The following is a 17,870-nucleotide window of genomic DNA, read 5'->3' as shown; positions in this document are numbered from 1 at the left end:
CAAAAAATTGTGAGCAGTAGAAAAATTGTGAGCACTTAGTGTTTGAATTTAACATCTTTATGAAAAGCTTTAATATTACTATTTAGTGAGTAGGAAAAATGATGCTTTCTCAACTAGGGATAAATAAATAATATTATGTAAAGAATGGAAAGTAAATAAAAATAGAGGCTGTTAAACAATATATATAATTGACTCATTACCTCTCTCCCTTTCTCTCTCTTCTAAGGATGAATTCAGAGTGTGGTTTTGTGCAAAAATCCGATTATTGTCTCTGGAAACTCACCCATTTTTGAGTCGAAAATCTACAGCTAATAAGGTTTCTAATGGCCATACAGTTCACTTAATTGAGAATCCAGCTGAAGAGAACAGGCATGAGTTGAGTAAATATCCACAGACTCAGTTGCAACAGGTATAGTGATTTAGTGCCAAAGTTTTGTTAAAAACCAAAATTGTTTCGTTTTATGCTATCAGGTATAGCTTCTAATTTTCTATTTGTAGTTATTACTGCTTGAGGTAAATTTACATGCATCTAAAATACTTATAACACAATTTAGGTATTAATAGAAGTAACATTACGGTCACAAGTGATGATATGTTTTTTGATACAACATTTGTGTATGTTCTACAGATTCGTTATTTCACCCACCATAGTGTAAAGTATTTCTGGAATGATACCATTCACAATTTTGATTTCTTAAAGTAAGTATCTTTCTTTTGTTTGGGTTGTATTGTAAATGCCTTGAAATGTTCTAGATAGAATTCATTTTAATATTACATAAAATTGAAGAGGTTTTTATTTCAAAACTTTATTCACTTAACTAACAACTCCCTGGTCTTATTTGAAGGCTCATTAACGGCTTTAAAATAAGTCCCATGTGCAACTTGTACTGTGGCAAAATTTACATAGAATAATCAGTATGATGCCAAAATTACTGAGTCTGAATTCTTTTCAGTTTCACCTCAAAGTGAATTTTGAGTACAGCTCATAGCCTATGTTTTAACGTAGAGTATCTGAATCATCACCTTTTAATTTGCTGACAGTTACATCCAGTTGTACTTGAGGAATGGAGTAGTAGACAAATAGAAATTTGTCAGTTTTACTATGTGGATAAAGAATGGGACATTATCAAATGTGTCACACCTTTGGGTAGGACAAATTGTAGTAATTCCTTCAAATTTATGTTATGTGGAGCACTAAATTAATTAGAATTCTGTTTTTATTGCTGTTGTTAAAATGATTATTATAAATACTTAAATATCATTGCTTTAGATTGCCAAAGGATTTCTTAATTATAGCAGTAAAAACAAGAATCATGTTACGAACATTCAAAATATTCATGCCTGGATCTTTCCTCAGACACACTAAATAACTGTAACATTCTGGAATGCATCTGGGCATTTCCACATGCCTAGTTCTAAAGACAATTCCTGATTAAGAACCATTGCCTTAAAGAAAACTGCTAGTGAGCTGCTTTTTTGTTAAATTTTTTTTGACTTGGCACTAGTCCCTGCTGCCTTCTGGAGAAGTCATCAACCTCAGCGGGGAGAAATGTCAAACATATTTGCTGTGTGGCTTTTACCAGCCATAGAAACTTATAAAATTTAAACTTATCCCAGTGATAGCACTGAATCATGAAGCTTACCTTTCCTATCTGAAAAAAGGGGAAAGGATTTGAATTAAGTGTGTGTAAGATTCTCTTTGCTTTAGATTTCTATTACTGGTATCTCAGTTAAGCATAATTAAGACATTTTTGGAAAAAGTAGATATGTTAATTGAATCCCAGTTAGAATTATTACAGACTTTAGGCATTGTCTATGATTTATAAATTCTATGCTTCTGACCTAGGTGTGCATTAGCTTAGGGAAGGATTTGGACTGGTGCTTTTGTGGAGATAGAAGAAAATGAATAGGATTTCTTAGTTCAAATAAAAAATTGAAAAGGAGAAACTACAGATAGATAAAAAGTAAAACTTGTTCATTTTTAGTTTGGAATTCTCAAGTTAGTTATGCTTTGCCTCAAATTTTTTTAGTTTAATTATTGGTTCTTAAACCTTTGGTACAGCCTTAAAGGATAACAATAATAACTTGAGTATTTAGAGCCATCTTATGTGATGAATGCATTGGATAACTGAGAAGTTGTTGTGTTTGAGGCTTAGACTTAATTATTGTTTATCTTAATTTGAGACTTTAAAATTCTCATTCATTATATCTAAATTTTTGTAAAGGTTTCTAAGAAATTGTAAGGAAGTCACACTTTTAAAATCAGGCATATAGAAAAATGAGGCGTTAAGAAATTTGGATATTTTAAACATTGTTTAAAGTAAAAACTTTGGATTTATTTAGGGGACTGGATGAAGGTGTTTCTTGTACGTCAATTTATGAAAAGCATAGTGCAGGACTGACAAAGGGGATGCATGCCTACAGGTAATTTTTATCCAACTAAAGTTAGATCTATTCTCAAAATTCCTGAAATCACTAGTATATAGTCAACCCTTTGCCATATAGTTATACGTATTAATAGACATTTAAATATTACAGACAGAGCAGTTGAGAATGTATTGGTTTTTTATTTAAGACTATCTCAGTTTTAAGAATTCTAAAAATGTTAAGGCTAATATTTTGAAGTTGATACCCTGGAAATTATACCATATTTCATCAATTCTAAGGTGCACATTTTCTCACATTTTAACATTTCTGAAATTGGCATGTGTCATACAGTTGGTGGAGTGTTACCTTGACAGCATTTTTATCTTTCTTGATCATACGGAAAGTAATGGAATGTCTTATAATTGATAGCATCTTAGATTTTCTGAAATACCTTATTTGGAATTGTAAGCATGAGCTCAAATTTACAACAATGAAAATTTGTGAATTGGGAGACATAATCTTTTTAATTGTTATCCTTTGTTAAAACATAAAAATATACCAGTGTATTGTATATTTTAAAGATAAATGCCATTTTCAAGTTAAATTAGAAATTTTCTTGTACTTTTGTAGCGTGTTCTTTCAGATGGTTAGAATACACAAAAAAAATCACTCATTCAGACTTATACTTCATAAAAGGCAAGAATTACTATATCATATAAAATTACTATGAAAAGGAATTGAATAGAAGAATTTAAACAAGTTTTTAAAAGCATTTTTTCTTTTTTTTTTTTGAGACAGAGTCTTGCTCTGTTGCCCAGGGTAGAGTGCAGTGGCACCATCATAGCTCACTGCAACCTCAAACCCCTGGGCTCAAGCAATCCTCCTGCTTCAGCCTCCTGAGTAGCTGTGACTACGGGGTATGCCACCACACCCGGCTGATTTTTCTATTTATAATACAGATGAGGTCTCGCTTTTGCTCAGGGTGGTCTCAAACTCCTCAGCTCAAGCAATCCCTCTCACCTCGGCCTCCCAGGGTGCTAGGATTAAAGGCGAGAGCTACCGTGCCTGGCCAAAATCATTTTTTCTAAAAGTCATATGTACAGTGTTTTGGAAGGAACACTCTTAGTACAATATTCTTATTAGAAAAATAATAAAAGATCCCTCATACTTGGTTTCTTGCAAAAGTGAATTCTAATTTAAGATTATTGTTTTCAAGGTTGGAGAAGAGAACCTTTTGCTCACGTGGTTATAGACTAATGGGAAAGATAGTTGTCACATATAAAGATGTCAGACAAAATGAAATAAAATGCTAACAGTAGTTATCTAGTATTGACTTCTTGATTTAAATATTGTAGATAGAGAATTTGAATTGTAGAAGACAAGTATTTAGAAACATGAATTTAAGAGGAGTCCATGGTTTGAGCTTTATCTAATGCAATGCCTTTACTAAATTATACTATAATTATATAATATAATGTAATACTATTGCTGTATTTTCCTATTATAGGAAATTGCTTTATGGAGTAAATGAAATTACTGTGAAAGTGCCTTCTGTTTTTAAACTTCTAATCAAAGAGGTAAGACTATTGTATATAACTCAACGGTTGTGATCAGTAGATTTGTCAATATGGAAAGAGTTATTATTAAGTAACAAGATATTCTTGGTTTTCTGTTTCCCAACTTTTCTTTGCTTATTATTTTACTTGAAAAGTAAAGGTGGAGAAAGAATTTGGGGCATGGATTTTTTTAAAAAATTGTCTAATTTTGCGTTTATTAAATGTTGACTTGTGGCCGGGCGAGGTGGCACAGGCCTGTAATCCTAGCATTCTGGGAGGCCGAGGCAGGAGGATTGCTCGAGGTCAGGAGTTCGAGATCTGCCTGAGCAAGAGCGAGATCCCGTGTCTACTAAAAATAGAAAGAAATTAGCTGGACAACTAAAAATATATAGAAAAAATTAGCCACACATGGTGGTGCATGACGCGCATGCCTGTAGTCCCAGCTACTTGAGAGGCTAAGGCAGGAGGGTCACTTGAGCCTAGGAGTTTGAGGTTGCTGTGAGCTAGGCTGATGCCAGAGCACTCACTCTAGCCTGAGCAACAAAGTGAGACTCTGTCTCAAAAAAAAAGAAAGAAAGAAAGAAATATACTTTATTGCTAAAGCAGAATGCAGAACAGCTAAATTTATACACTTTAGCCTTTTCTAGCTGACTCTATATTTGGGTCGTATGAATATAAATGGATGTCAATAATTTAAATTAAGCTTATTTAGCAAAATTCTACTAGTTTAATGATAAACAAGAATATGATAACATATTGTCCTACTCTTTAAGATAGAACATGTTGCCATTTGAGTACTATAGAATTTATCCTATAAATATCTTTTTGGTTACTTGTCAGTGAAAAAGTGGAGTATCTGCATGGTTATATCTCATTCAATTTGACTTAAAAATCTTGTTTTCTAGGTTCTCAACCCATTTTACATTTTCCAGCTGTTCAGTGTTATACTGTGGTGCACTGATGAATACTATTACTATGCTCTAGCCATTGTGATTATGTCCATAGTATCGATTGTAAGCTCACTATATTCTATTAGAAAAGTAAGTCCAAATTTATTATGGGTTTCACAACTGTATTTTGTAATAACATGTAAGCTGAGTATAATAGCTTGATATAAGGTACATACTCAATGTAATATTTTAGTTGTATGAGTATGTACTCTTCTCTCCTTGCCTTTTTTGTTTGTTTGGGTTTTTTTGGGAACTTGGGGGGAAGGCAGGTATGTTTTAGAGTCAGACTACCACTTGACTGCTTAGAGGACAGAGATCTATAGTTGCTTATCACAGACTGGAATGCTGGAAGGCTGGTTCTACTGTTTCATTAAAACAGTCTCATTAAAGTTCTTATTTTGTCTTGAGCTAAAACCGCGAATAATCTCTGAATCTCTGACTCTTGACATTTTATAAAGGCAGAGTAGTATGCATTTATTGTATTAACTTACTGAGGGAGGAATGGGTTCATATGGGCTTGTTTTTAATTTCTTTTTCCTCTTTCAGCAATATGTTATGTTGCATGACATGGTGGCAGCTCACAGTACTGTGAGAGTTTCAGTTTGTAGAGTAAATGAAGGTAAGTACTTGAAGTGACCATTGGAAGAATAAACCAAAAAAAAATACCCACTAAGCACTAATGTGTGAAGTAAGCCCAAGGTATTATACATGTATTAATGCATTCATTTTTTTAAGAACTAAAAATATATATTTGGATTCCTGAGTGTGTATCAAATTCATTCACTTTGTCAACTTGTATTTTTCTTTTCTATGTGACAGGCACTGTGCTAGGCTCTGGAGATTTCTTCTAGGGGCAGATGATAAACAGTAACAATAAAGTGTGACAAATGCTGTGATAGCAAGAGGTCATTTACTATAGGTATCAGGAATAGCTTCTTTGAAGTATTTTTAAGTGGTGACTTTGTGTTAGCCAGGTAAAAGATAGGTGAGAAGTTGGTAAGGGGAAGGTGAGAGTGGGGAGAAGAGGGTTTTAAATGCCCGAAGGCCTGGCAGTTATTAATAGGAATCATGTGGTCATGTAAGAACCAACAGAAATTCAGTATGGCTGATACAGCAATTAATTGACAGCTGGGCCTTCTAAGGCAATAAATGTTAAGGAATTTGGACTCAAGCCAAAAGGCAATGGAAAGCTAATGAAGGGTTTTAAGCAAGGGAGTGATATCATTTGGCTTCCATGTTCAAACTGGTTTAGAGGGGAATAATACTGAGGGCATGGCCTCTTTATCGAGGTAGGGGCTGTAGAGATGAAGAGAAGTGAGAATATGTTTGAAAGATAATAAATGTGAGTATTGAACAGGATTTGGTGAATCATTGGGTATTAGATCATGGAGAGGTGTCAGACTGGGTGGATGGATATTGGTACTATTTAATTAAATAGGAAAACCTGGAAGAGGAGGAGGATTGTAGGAAGGGTAACGTTTTGGATATGTAAGTTTGTCTGGTGAGATGTTGAAGAGGTAAAGGAGAGGAAGTAGCCACTTTGATTTATCCAGAATACCAAATCAGTCTCCATTCTCTTAACTCAGTAGACTACATGCAAGGGATTTCTTCCTTCTCTGTGTTTCCTGGCCACTTGCTACTTTAGCTGGGAGGATCTTCCTCCCTTAGCTGCTGTCTTGGATATATGTGGTTTATTGGTACTTCTTTTTCCTGCTCTGCTGCTGCTGAAGTTATTGGGGATGCTAGAACAGACATGCCTTTCAGCTTGTATCTTCCTTACCCACTTTGTATAGTCTTACATATCATTGATTTTTTTTTTTTCTGGTACACCTAAAAGGAATAGAATTTCAAGTGGCATTAAAGCTTTAAGGAAAGTCAAGTTTTAAAATAGGGGCCTTATTTAAAAAAAATGATTAATATACCTACTATGTACTAAATATTCTATAAAAGTTATTTCCTCGTAATTTAGTAAATGACTTCCTTGTTTTTAGAAAGGAAAGAGAAAAGTATTTGTCTTACAGACAAACATAACAAAACAATTGCTTTCTCCTCACTCATCTGCATTTATAAACTAGTGTGACTGTCTTCTGAGCACAGTGTTAACCTGAGACGGGTGTGGGGGGTGAGAGGGGAGGGGAGAATGAGAGGAAAAGAGAGAGAATGCCTAAATATAAGGTGATCCTAAAGAAAACCTTTTACCCATGGCAAGATATTTTCAAAAAGTGTTTAGCTAACTTAAATTTATAAAGAAATAATGAACTAGATAAAATATTATAATGTTTATTTAATAAATTTAGTCACATTTAAAATAATTAAAAAAAACTAACTTATGAATATTAAGAAGGTAATGAGACAGTGACAGTGAGAAAAAGAATACTATAAAAAATGCCGTTTAAAGAATGTTAAATTTTTCAGTGCTTGTTGTTTCCGTGGGACTATTAGAAATCTGAGTTTATTTTACCTGTTTCAGGGGAATCTCCTGTGTGGACTCATAGTGTCTATTTTCTGAGACTGCTAATAGCTAAAATTGACCATTGATAGTTGTCAGGAGTGTGGAAGTTACTGACTTGCTTGGTCAGAGGGTACTTGGCGTCACCTGTGCTCGGTTGGCATCCCATCAGAGACAAACTAGCTGACACACCACGCTTTGTTTGCCTAGTAATCTTATTGGTCAAAACTTTCCATTTATTGGGATTTTCCTACTTAACCCCATTATATTATTAACTTGAGACAGGGTGACCTTTGGATAGATTGTTTGTTATAGTTTTATTCCAAGTTAAAGAATATTCTTTTCAGATTTTTCTTTCTTTCTTTAAATTCAGAAATAGAAGAGATCTTTTCTACAGACCTTGTGCCTGGAGATGTCATGGTCATTCCATTAAACGGGACAATCATGCCTTGTGATGCAGTACTTATTAATGGTACCTGCATTGTAAATGAAAGCATGTTAACAGGTAAACTAAACCGAATGAGTAAATATCACACAAACTGTTGATAATATTAGGATTAAGCAGTTACTGATTAAGCTTTCTCAGAATTAGCTATGTCATTTGTATCTTTACTCATGAATGTAATTAATGTGATGGATTTTGAAGTTTTGAATTCGGAGTAGACCAAATTCTGCATTATACTCAGCTGTGCTACTAAAGTACTATGTTGATGTTGCCATATCTCTTGGCCTGCCACTGGCCACTCTTTTGACATTAGGAAATGGTTTTTAGTAGGGAAAGAGGAAAGAAATCCCTTGCCCACAGATAATGCAACATATAGTATTTGTTTCCCTATTTGATGTGTAAAAAGTGGGAATAAATAAAGATTTTATAGCTTTCTTGAACTGAGGAGAGGTAAAGTGTAAAATGACTTCTCGGCCAGGCGCAGTGGCTCACAGCTGTACTCCCAGTGCTTTGGGACACCAAGGCAGGAGGATCACTTGATGCCCAGAGTGTGAGGTCGCAGTGTGCTGTGGTCGGGCCACTATACTCTAGCCCAGGCAACAGAGCAAGATTTATCTCAAAAAAAAAAAAAAATTGTAAAATGACTTCTCTTTGGAAATTCACAATCTGGAGACAGAGCTTTATATTTTTTTTTAATCATGTGATTTTAAAAAAATTATCATAGTCAATCTGGCTGGAAAATGATTCCTATATAATATATTTTGAAACTGTTAAGAGTCTTGTTTAAAACATACATTTAGACATATACATATTCCCATATACTTGCCTTCTTTGAAGCAAGAAGAGTGACTACTACAGAGGATTAAATTTTAAGAAGAATTGGCTGTTTGTGATAGTTTGAGAGAACTTCCATACTGCTTATTCTTCTCTTCGCTTCCTTGCCCAGATGCTTTTTTTATTCCTTATTTGGGGCGCGGGGGCAGGGGTTAGAGGTAGGCCTTCACATCTTTTGTGTACTTGAGGTAACAAGAATGCTTTCCACTTTAGTTATTAGGGATGAGAGAACACATACAGTGACTATAGCAGCTACTTGGTCTCTTTTTGAAACTATTTCAAATTCTATGACAGTCATTTCCAAATATATAATATAAACTAGTATTACCTTTGAATCACAAATCACTTCCTGGAATTATTGTGGGAGACAAAAAATTTAGTATTTCTGGGTGAGGAAATCAGTATACAAAAAGCTAATTCTTTAAGCCGTGTTATCCACATACAGAACACTTAATAGCTGTTGTAAACAGTATGTAACATTTAAGATTTTTAAAACTGTAAGTTTTTTTTGTGTTTGATATTGCTTTCATTTAATAATTTGTGAACCTTTTTTTTTTTTTTTTTTTTTTAAGGAGAAAGTGTTCCAGTGACAAAGACCAATTTGCCAAATCCTTCAGTGGACATAAAAGGAATGGGAGATGAGTTATATAATCCAGAATCACATAAACGACACACTTTGTTTTGTGGTACGACTGTTATTCAGACTCGTTTCTACACCGGAGAACTTGTCAAAGCCGTAGTAGTTAGAACAGGTAGAAAACATTTTATTTAATCTCTTCTTGCATGTTTTAGCATATTTGTTACCTACTGAATGTTTAAAAAGAGATTCTGTGTTGGGAGATAATTCTCATTTCCTTATACAAATATAAGTAATTTTCTTCTTTAATTTTTTGAAAGGATTTAGTACTTCCAAAGGACAGCTTGTCCGTTCCATACTGTATCCCAAACCAACTGATTTTAAACTCTACAGAGATGCCTACTTGTTTCTACTATGTCTTGTGGCAGTGGCTGGCATTGGATTTGTCTACACTATTATCAATAGCATTTTAAATGAGGTATGTATGTAGGTCTGTTACAAGGCTTAATCCTTAATTATCTATCACCTGTAGCTATTGAAGATTTGAAATATGGCTAGTGAGACTGAGGAACTAAAATTTTAAGCTAACAGTTTTTTTGTTTTGTTTTTAAGCTAACTTAATTTTAATTTAACATTAAAGTCATGAGTTTGATAGTTATTTTAGAAAGCACTGTATAGAACATTTCCATCATAGCATACGGTTCTTTTGGATGGCTCTGACTTCGATGCTGTCTTTTTTCCTTGCTCTTTTGTGACTTAAAAGAAAGAGGAAAAAAAGACCCCACATACTCACCAAAAGCTTTATTTTCTCTTTGACCTCTGGGATAGAATATATAGTATAGTATAATATTTGATTACTTAATTGAAGGCATCTCTAAGGGACCTTGTCAAATTTCTCTTTTCTATCCCCTGTAGAGACTGGCATAGTATGGTGCTTGTGGAACGAGTCAGTATCTGATAAAGTTTGTTGAATTTGCTTTGAAGTGTGTCATGTGTGAAGTACATAGGACTATGAAAGTGAGAGAGCAGTGTCTTTTAAAAATAGCTGTCAGTCTGTAATCCATTAACAATTCTTCGAGTTTTCTATTTTGCAGACTCTCTGAAGGGAAAACATTTTAAATGGTTAATAGATGTATATACATACATACTTAAATGTAAAAATGAAAATGGTTTGTAGATTTTCACTAAGGAAATGCCCACATTAAATTAGTATATATTTAATATTGGGGGTTTGACACTTATCTTTGTGTTAATTATAGGTAGAAGTCGGGGTAATAATTATTGAGTCTCTTGATATCATTACAATTACTGTGCCTCCTGCACTTCCTGCTGCAATGACTGCTGGTATTGTATATGCTCAGAGAAGACTGAAAAAGATTGGTATTTTCTGTATTAGTCCCCAAAGGATAAATATCTGTGGACAGCTGAATCTCGTGTGTTTTGACAAGGTTGGTTCAGTTTCATAATCATCCTCAAAAGATTACTTTGTAGCCTTTAAGTATTTAGATTAATGTTTTCCATTTTCTTTGTCAACTAATTTGTACACATTCTTTAATGTTCCTCTAATTTTCTTCTTCCTCAAATTATTTGGCATATGCATCATTTTTATATACAGTTAGTCCTCAATTAACATCATCAGTAGGTTCTTGGAAGCTGTTACTTTAAGCAAAATGAAGGATAATGAAACTAATTTTATCATAGTCTAATTGATACAAGTGTTAAGTTCCTATGGGATATTTCTGGTCATAAAAAATCAGCAAACTTCTAAATAAAGACATAAAACGTTACTAATATTAAACATTGTAAAATAAACAGGAGCTATATGCACATTTAAGAAAGATTAATAAAAACAGATAATTATTTACACAGTTATTAGTTTTTAGGGTCACAGGTGGCCAGAGGCTATCCTGGCAACTCAGGGTGCAAGGAAGGAACCAACCCTGGATAGGACACAGCATCCTGTTTTGCAGGGTGCACGTGTTCTCTCTTTCTCTCACAGACTGTGACCATTTATTATACAAGCCCATTCACCTACCATGCACACCTTTAGGATGTGGGAGGAAACCGAAGTACCTGTAATAAAACCCATACACACATGGGGAGAATGTGGAAACTCCTTACAGACATTGGCCCAGGCTAGGAATCAGATTTTTTCCCCTTATTAACGTTATAGCAAAATGACATTATTTGAGGACTTGCTGAATTTCTTATTTTCTCAATTTTCAGTGCTTTGGATATTCCTTATTTGTTCAGATCTGTAATTAACTAATTGTTCACATCCAGAATTATGCCTTGTAGGAGTAGTAAGTAGTAGTAGTAAAGATAATATGATCTTTCATGTTTTTAGATAGTAATTCTTACTTAACAGAATAGGCTCCATATCCATATATTTTCTGTGGTTTTATTGCTCTTAAGCATGTATGTTTAGAGGTCTGCCATATGATTTTATCGAATATATGTTTCAAAATTATAAGGGTGTCACCAGTTTCACGGTTTTATGTAAAAATGACAAATTATGTGAAACATACCTTGCCTTTTACAAAGGTTTCTTCTTTCCTGAGCTAAAATTAGTTTTCCTGAAAGTTCTACTTTGAAAATTAAATCTGGACCAGAAAACTTTCCATCAAGCTCTTTTTGGTAACGATTTGATAAGAATTTGATTTTTGTGCATTTCATTATGACCGAACAAAAATATGAAACGTAAAACAAACGTTTTTAACAAAACGTTAAAAAAAGAAAAGGTCATTTGCACCCATAAATATTTCATATTTATCTATTCTGGAAATATCACTTATGTTTGGTCTTTTTTGGGAACTTGATCATTAAAATTTTTAAGCAGACCTAGAAGTGGAGAAAAGGTACATGTATAATAAACTGTCATTTACTCATTACCTGGCTTTAACAGTTACTGGCATTTTTGTCAGTCTTTCATCTACTGCTCATTTTGAAGGGGAAGTATCAGACTTTATATTATTTCACCCATAACTACCTCAGCATGTGTCTTTAGAAGATAAGGTGTTTTAAAAAAATATACAACCACAAAACTACTATGACTCTTAAAAAATTTCATAATTCCTGAGTTCTACCTAATATCCAGTTCATATTCATATTTCCCTGCCTGTGTCTAATTTTTACTATTTGATTTTTCAGTCAGAATCCAAATAGGGATTACATTGGTTACAAGTAATCTCTAATAGTTGCCTTTATTTGCCCCTCACCCTTAATCATTTTGTTGAAGAAACCAGGTCATTTGCAGCTGATTGCTTTCTCCTGATATCATTTAACTTATTCCTCTCTGCTCCCTGTCCCCAAATTCCTCCCTCCTTTAATAGGCATCCTTTATTGTTTGATAGATATGTTGATTGGTACATCCTTTCATTGTTTTTTGTATAATATAAGCACATAAATATATAGTTAGATACATACGCTCTCCCCCCTTATATAGAAGACCCATACTGTATGTTCTGCACCCATTTTCCCACTTTAACCATATGTCCTAGAAGTCTATCAGTATACTGAGATCTTGACTATTTCTTTTCTTTCTTTCCTTTTCTTTTAAAAAAAAAAAAAACATTTATGGTGCTCCATTGTATTGTATGCAGCATAGTTTTTAATGCTATGTGGTTGTTTTTATTTTTTTGTTTGTTTTAGACTGGAACTCTTACTGAAGATGGTTTAGATCTTTGGGGGATTCAACGAGTGGAAAATGCACAGTAAGTATTAGCTAGACTTGATCATTTATTAGTTGATTTTTAATAAATAACATGCAGCATTCAAACATGTAGGATGCAATATAACAGATAACTGTATACCTACCACTAAGGTTAAATCGTTGACATTATGCCATATTTGCTTCAGATCTCTTCTTTTAGAGGATTGAAATATTGCAGAATTGCTAAAGTCTCCATCTATCCCTTTCCTTATTCCTATCACCGTTCTGAAGTTTTGAAAATGTTTGCATATTTTATATTTTCACTACATATATAATCTGTAAATAAATATATATGAGTAATATACTGTACATATGTTCTGCTGCTTTTTTCCTCTCCTAACATTGTTTTTAAGATTGTTCATGTTGATATGTACAGATGTAATTTATTAATTTTAACTGTTGTGTCTTATTCCATTATATGATTAAACCATAATATCTGTTCTGCTACTAAGGGATAATTTAGTTTTTTCTCCTTTTTTCTCTGTACTTTCACAAATAGTGCTGCAAGTAAAATTCTTACACACAACTCCTTGTGAGCATGTGGTTTCAGTGAGCTAGGTCCCTATGAGTATAGATGCTAGGTCATAGGATGGTACAGGTTCAGCTTTACTAGGTATTGCCTAATTGCCATCTGAGTGGTGGTGCATACTCTCCTCCTTGTGGGGGGATAAAGATCTTTTTGCCAAACTTAATATTGTCAGACTTGTAAATTTTTCCAAATGAATGGATATAAAGTGGGTATTTCATTGTGGCTTTATTTACATTCTCATTGTTACTTATAAAGTTGAGCCATCTTTTCACATTTTTGGAGGGGGAGGGTCATTTACCATTCTTCTGTGTATTGTCTATTTATTAAATATATCCTAATCTTTCTATTGTGTTGTTAAATCTTTATCTTATTCATTTGTTAGAATTCCATTTTTTGGGTGGTAATCTTTTCAGTACTATGTATTACAAATACACTCCACCAGTCTCTGGCTCATCTCTTTACTTTTGTTGCCTTTTGAAGTGCAGATGTTTTACCACTCTAGTTGTGTTTATGTCATTTTTTTCCTCCTCAGAAGTCTGCTAGATTTTGGTTTATATATTTTGAAAGACAGTATTGTATAGCTAATATAATTTCAAGAGTTGTTACATTTTCTTGCTAAGTAGTATGTCACATTGTGACCTTATTTATCGCTACTAATGCATGTTGCCTTAAATTCTCTTTCATCTAATATTTATGTAGCTCTACACCAGCTTTCTTTTGCCTAATATTTATGTAGTATACCTTTGTCACCTGTTAACTTTTGAGTCTTTCTGTGCTGTTGTGTTCACATTTATTCAGATATATTTGAAATTATTTCTGTCATCCCTCACACCAAATGGCATATACATTTTCTCATTCTCTTACTTCTCTCATTTTCTGAATTTATACATTCTAATCTTATATAGTTTGTTCTTTCTTTTGAGACAGAGTCTGTCTGTTGCCCGGGCTAGAGTGCTGTGGCATCAGCTTAGCTCACAGCAACCTCAAACTCCTGGGCTCAAGAGATCCTCCTGCCTCTGCCTCCCCAGTACCTGGGACTAGAGGCACGAACTACCATCCGGCTAATTTTTTCTATTTTTAGTAGAGATGGGGGTCTCTCTCTTGCTCAGGCTGGCCTTGAACTCCTGAGCTCAAGCGATCCTCCCGCCTTGGCTTCCCAGAGTACTAGGATTACAGGTGTGAACCACCGTGTGCTCGGCCCCTGGTTTGTCCTTATATTATTAATATTCATACTTAGAGTTCAAAGTTCATGGGTGTCAATACTATCTTCTACACCCAAAACCTATGGACTGTTGTAGAATACTTTTGATTATTCCTCTTCTTGTTACGTATTTGTCTTTTATTTTATTTCCCCCCCTCCTTAATGTATTTGTTATGTATTATTTATGATTATGATTTTGTACTTACATAGTCTACATACTTAGATTTACCTAGATGTACAAATATCTTAACCATTGCTTCTTGTATCCCATTCCTGTGGGTTAAATTGCCATCTTCTGTAACTACATATATTAGTTTTATTTCATTGTCACTCTTGAGTGATGGTGTAACTATACAGATGTCTCAGTTGATAGTTGTATTCTCTCAGTACTTTGAAGATGTTATTCCTTTTCTCTTGATGTCTTTTGTTATTGCTATTGAGGAATCTTAGTCTCTTTAGTAATCTCTTTTCTCTCTGGTTGCTTTGTAAATATTTCTTTATCCTTGATTTCTACAGTTTCACTGCGATCTTTTTATGTGTTTTGCTTCTTGATTCCAAGAATTCATGTTTTTCATAAATTCTGGAAAATTTTCAGCCTCTTTTTCTTCCATTGTGGTCTTTTCACCCGTACTTTGTTTTTTTTTCCATCTGAGAATCGTAACCATGTTTGTACAAGAAAATTCACTTGGTTCTTTCCAAATCTGCCCCCACCTCCACTCCCTCTATGATTGTCTTGCTGTTTTTCTAAGTCTAACCCAAAAATGCCCTTTGTTGCATTCTTTGAAATTGCCCTTCTATTATCTCAGATTTGTGGCATTCTGATTGTGTCTTTGTTATGTCTGTTGACTCTTCCTCGTGAATTGTTTGCTAGTGTATATTTAAATTATGGACTCATCCTTAGCAGGATTTTTCTCTGAGACTCCTTTGTGGCTGTGTTGTGGGGAGCTCCCCTCTAGAGAAGTTTTAACTTTACTTGGCCAGGCGTACCAGTGGTATCAGTGGTGCCAGACACACTTATGTTACTCTATAATTTGTGGGTTTCTGAACCAGGCAGTAGCATATATTCAAATTCAAAACTCATTCTGTGTAGTGTAGTGGTTCAGAGGCCTTCAAACCAGACTTCTGTGTTTCATCCTTGCTCTGCTACTTAGGGGCTGTGTAACCTTGGACAACTTAACCACCCTGTTTCAGTTTTCTCATCTATGATGGGATCATGAAACACCTTCCTATGGTATGACATATAATGAGTCAACAATATATGTAGAAGTTCTTAGAATAATGCCTGGTGCATACTAAATATTATGTAGATACTAGCTGTTTTCTTGAACTTTGAGTGAGAGAAAGACAGGCTTATTCTTAGTTATGCATTTGAGTCTGAGGGTAAATTTTTTCCAGTCTACCGTTTTCCCAAGGGTGTTTAGCTCTTCAAGCGCACTGGCTTTCTTGGGTCAGAGGGATTCTCTCAGTACCCACTCCCCAGCTGTGTATGGGGCCAAGACATTGTTTCCTGTTCCTTTGTGAGCATTAAACTCTGACTCCTTAGGGTATTGCAATGCCACCCCCACTGTCCCCCGCAACCCCCCTTAGCCATAGCATCAGCTCAAGTTCACACCCCTCTGGTTTTTCTTTCCCTTATTTCTGGCACTTGAAAATGTTCCTTACTTATGAGCCCAGTATTGGATTTAAAAGTATTGTTTGTTTGTTTTTTTTAATTACAAAACCTGAAAAGGCCTTTTTAGAATATCGTCTTTAGAATATGAAACTAATTCAGTGTGTTTTCTGTTTAGATTTCTTTTGCCAGAAGAAAACGTTTGCAATGAGATGTTGGTAAAATCCCAGTTTGTTGCTTGTATGGCTACTTGTCATTCACTTACAAAGATTGGTGGAGTGCTTTCTGGTGATCCACTTGATTTGAAAATGTTTGAAGCCATTGGATGGGTAAGTTCAGTATTTTAAAGTATGAGTAACTTTACTGTAAAAGGAACTAACTATGTAATTTTGTGAATATATATTGCTGGAAAATTTTAAAAACTGTGTAAAAAGTGTCTGTTAAATTTTTTTTTTTTTTCTTGTGACAGAGTCTTGCTCTGTCAATGGGGCTAGAGTGCCATGGCCTTAGCCTACCTCACAGCAACCTCTAACCCCTGGGCTCAAGCAATCTTTCTGCCTCAGCCTCTCTAGTAGCTGGGACTATAGGCGTGCACCACCATGCCCGGCTAATTTTTTCTATTTTTAGTAGAGAAGGGGATTTCACTCTTGCTCAGGCTGGTCTCGAACTCCTGAGCTCAAGCAATCCTCCCGCCTTGGCCTCACCGAGTGCTAGGATTACAGGCATGAGCCACTGTGTCCGACCAAAAAGTATCTGTTAAATTAACTCACTTGGACACCTTTAATAGAGGCTGACCCTGGTTATGTTTGTAAGATAAAACAGGAATCAGAAATTTGGGGCAGTAGGCCAGAAGTCAATAAGATGTCTTGAGTGTCAAAGGTAAAAAAGTATAAAGTAGTCATGTGTGTTCAGTCTTCATTTGTACCCATTGTCTGTTTTCTGTTGTTCCCCTTTTCTCCCCCTCCTCTGTTTTTGTTTACAACTTCCTTCTATATTTGCCACTGGTAATTTTAATTTCTAAGTGCCTTTGTTCCCTGGTTGTTACCATTTTCAGCATTCAGTTCTTTTATACATGTTATTATAGTTAATTTTTAGAGTTCCCTTCTGGCTTCTGAATTATTTATTTTCTTTGGGGACAGTTTCTTTTTCTTTTTTTCTTCCTATGCTTCGTGGCTGTCCTTCATGCATTTGATTTTTATTATACATCTGGATGGAACTTTCCTATCAAGAATGAAGGCATATTTGGTAATTCTAGGTAGCTGCAGTGAGGTTTGTATTCTTGCCTATAGGTATGTTAGTCTATTTTTCTGAGAAGCCGATTGGGGTGGGGATGCTGTTTATCGAGGGTGGGGGTCTCAACAGGTGTTCTTTAGTTTCAGAGGAACAATTGCAGAGTTAGTCTTTCATTTACTTTACTTACCCATTCTCACCATGCTTGCACAGCAGAGCTTTTTACTCTAGAACACTAACCCTTTTATTAGCAGCTCTTCTCTCAGCTGGATAGTTCATATCTCTAGAGATATGATTTTTTGTTTTGTTTACCTTTGCTATTCTGGCTGATAAGAAATGTTCCTACCTCTCCTGATACCCTCTTGTGTTTATTCTGGGCTACTGTTTACTTCACAGTTATATCAATCATTA

General features: G+C 34.7%; 1 protein-coding gene across 5 annotated transcripts in view; it reads left to right on the top strand.

The window, feature by feature from the left end:
* ATP13A3 (ATPase 13A3) overlaps positions 1–17,870 on the top strand; it is an 84,896-nt gene that overhangs the window by 29,366 nt on the left and 37,660 nt on the right. For 4 of the 5 annotated variants that reach the window (XM_045539967.1, XM_045539963.1, XM_045539965.1 and 1 more), the window contains 12 exons: positions 227–409; positions 629–699; positions 2,344–2,424; positions 3,875–3,944; positions 4,829–4,963; positions 5,420–5,492; positions 7,696–7,827; positions 9,174–9,353; positions 9,499–9,656; positions 10,438–10,626; positions 12,830–12,891; positions 16,408–16,558. In XM_045539967.1, coding sequence (XP_045395923.1) covers positions 227–409; positions 629–699; positions 2,344–2,424; positions 3,875–3,944; positions 4,829–4,963; positions 5,420–5,492; positions 7,696–7,827; positions 9,174–9,353; positions 9,499–9,656; positions 10,438–10,626; positions 12,830–12,891; positions 16,408–16,558 — 1,485 coding nt within the window. The remainder of the gene's footprint in view (positions 1–226; positions 410–628; positions 700–2,343; positions 2,425–3,874; positions 3,945–4,828; positions 4,964–5,419; positions 5,493–7,695; positions 7,828–9,173; positions 9,354–9,498; positions 9,657–10,437; positions 10,627–12,829; positions 12,892–16,407; positions 16,559–17,870) is intronic. The other variant, XM_045539966.1, reaches the window with a different exon arrangement.

This window comes from Lemur catta, chromosome 1, assembly GCF_020740605.2.
Source record: "Lemur catta isolate mLemCat1 chromosome 1, mLemCat1.pri, whole genome shotgun sequence".
Taxonomy (NCBI): Eukaryota; Metazoa; Chordata; class Mammalia; order Primates; family Lemuridae; genus Lemur; species Lemur catta.
This window is presented reverse-complemented; position numbering and strand designations above follow the sequence as displayed.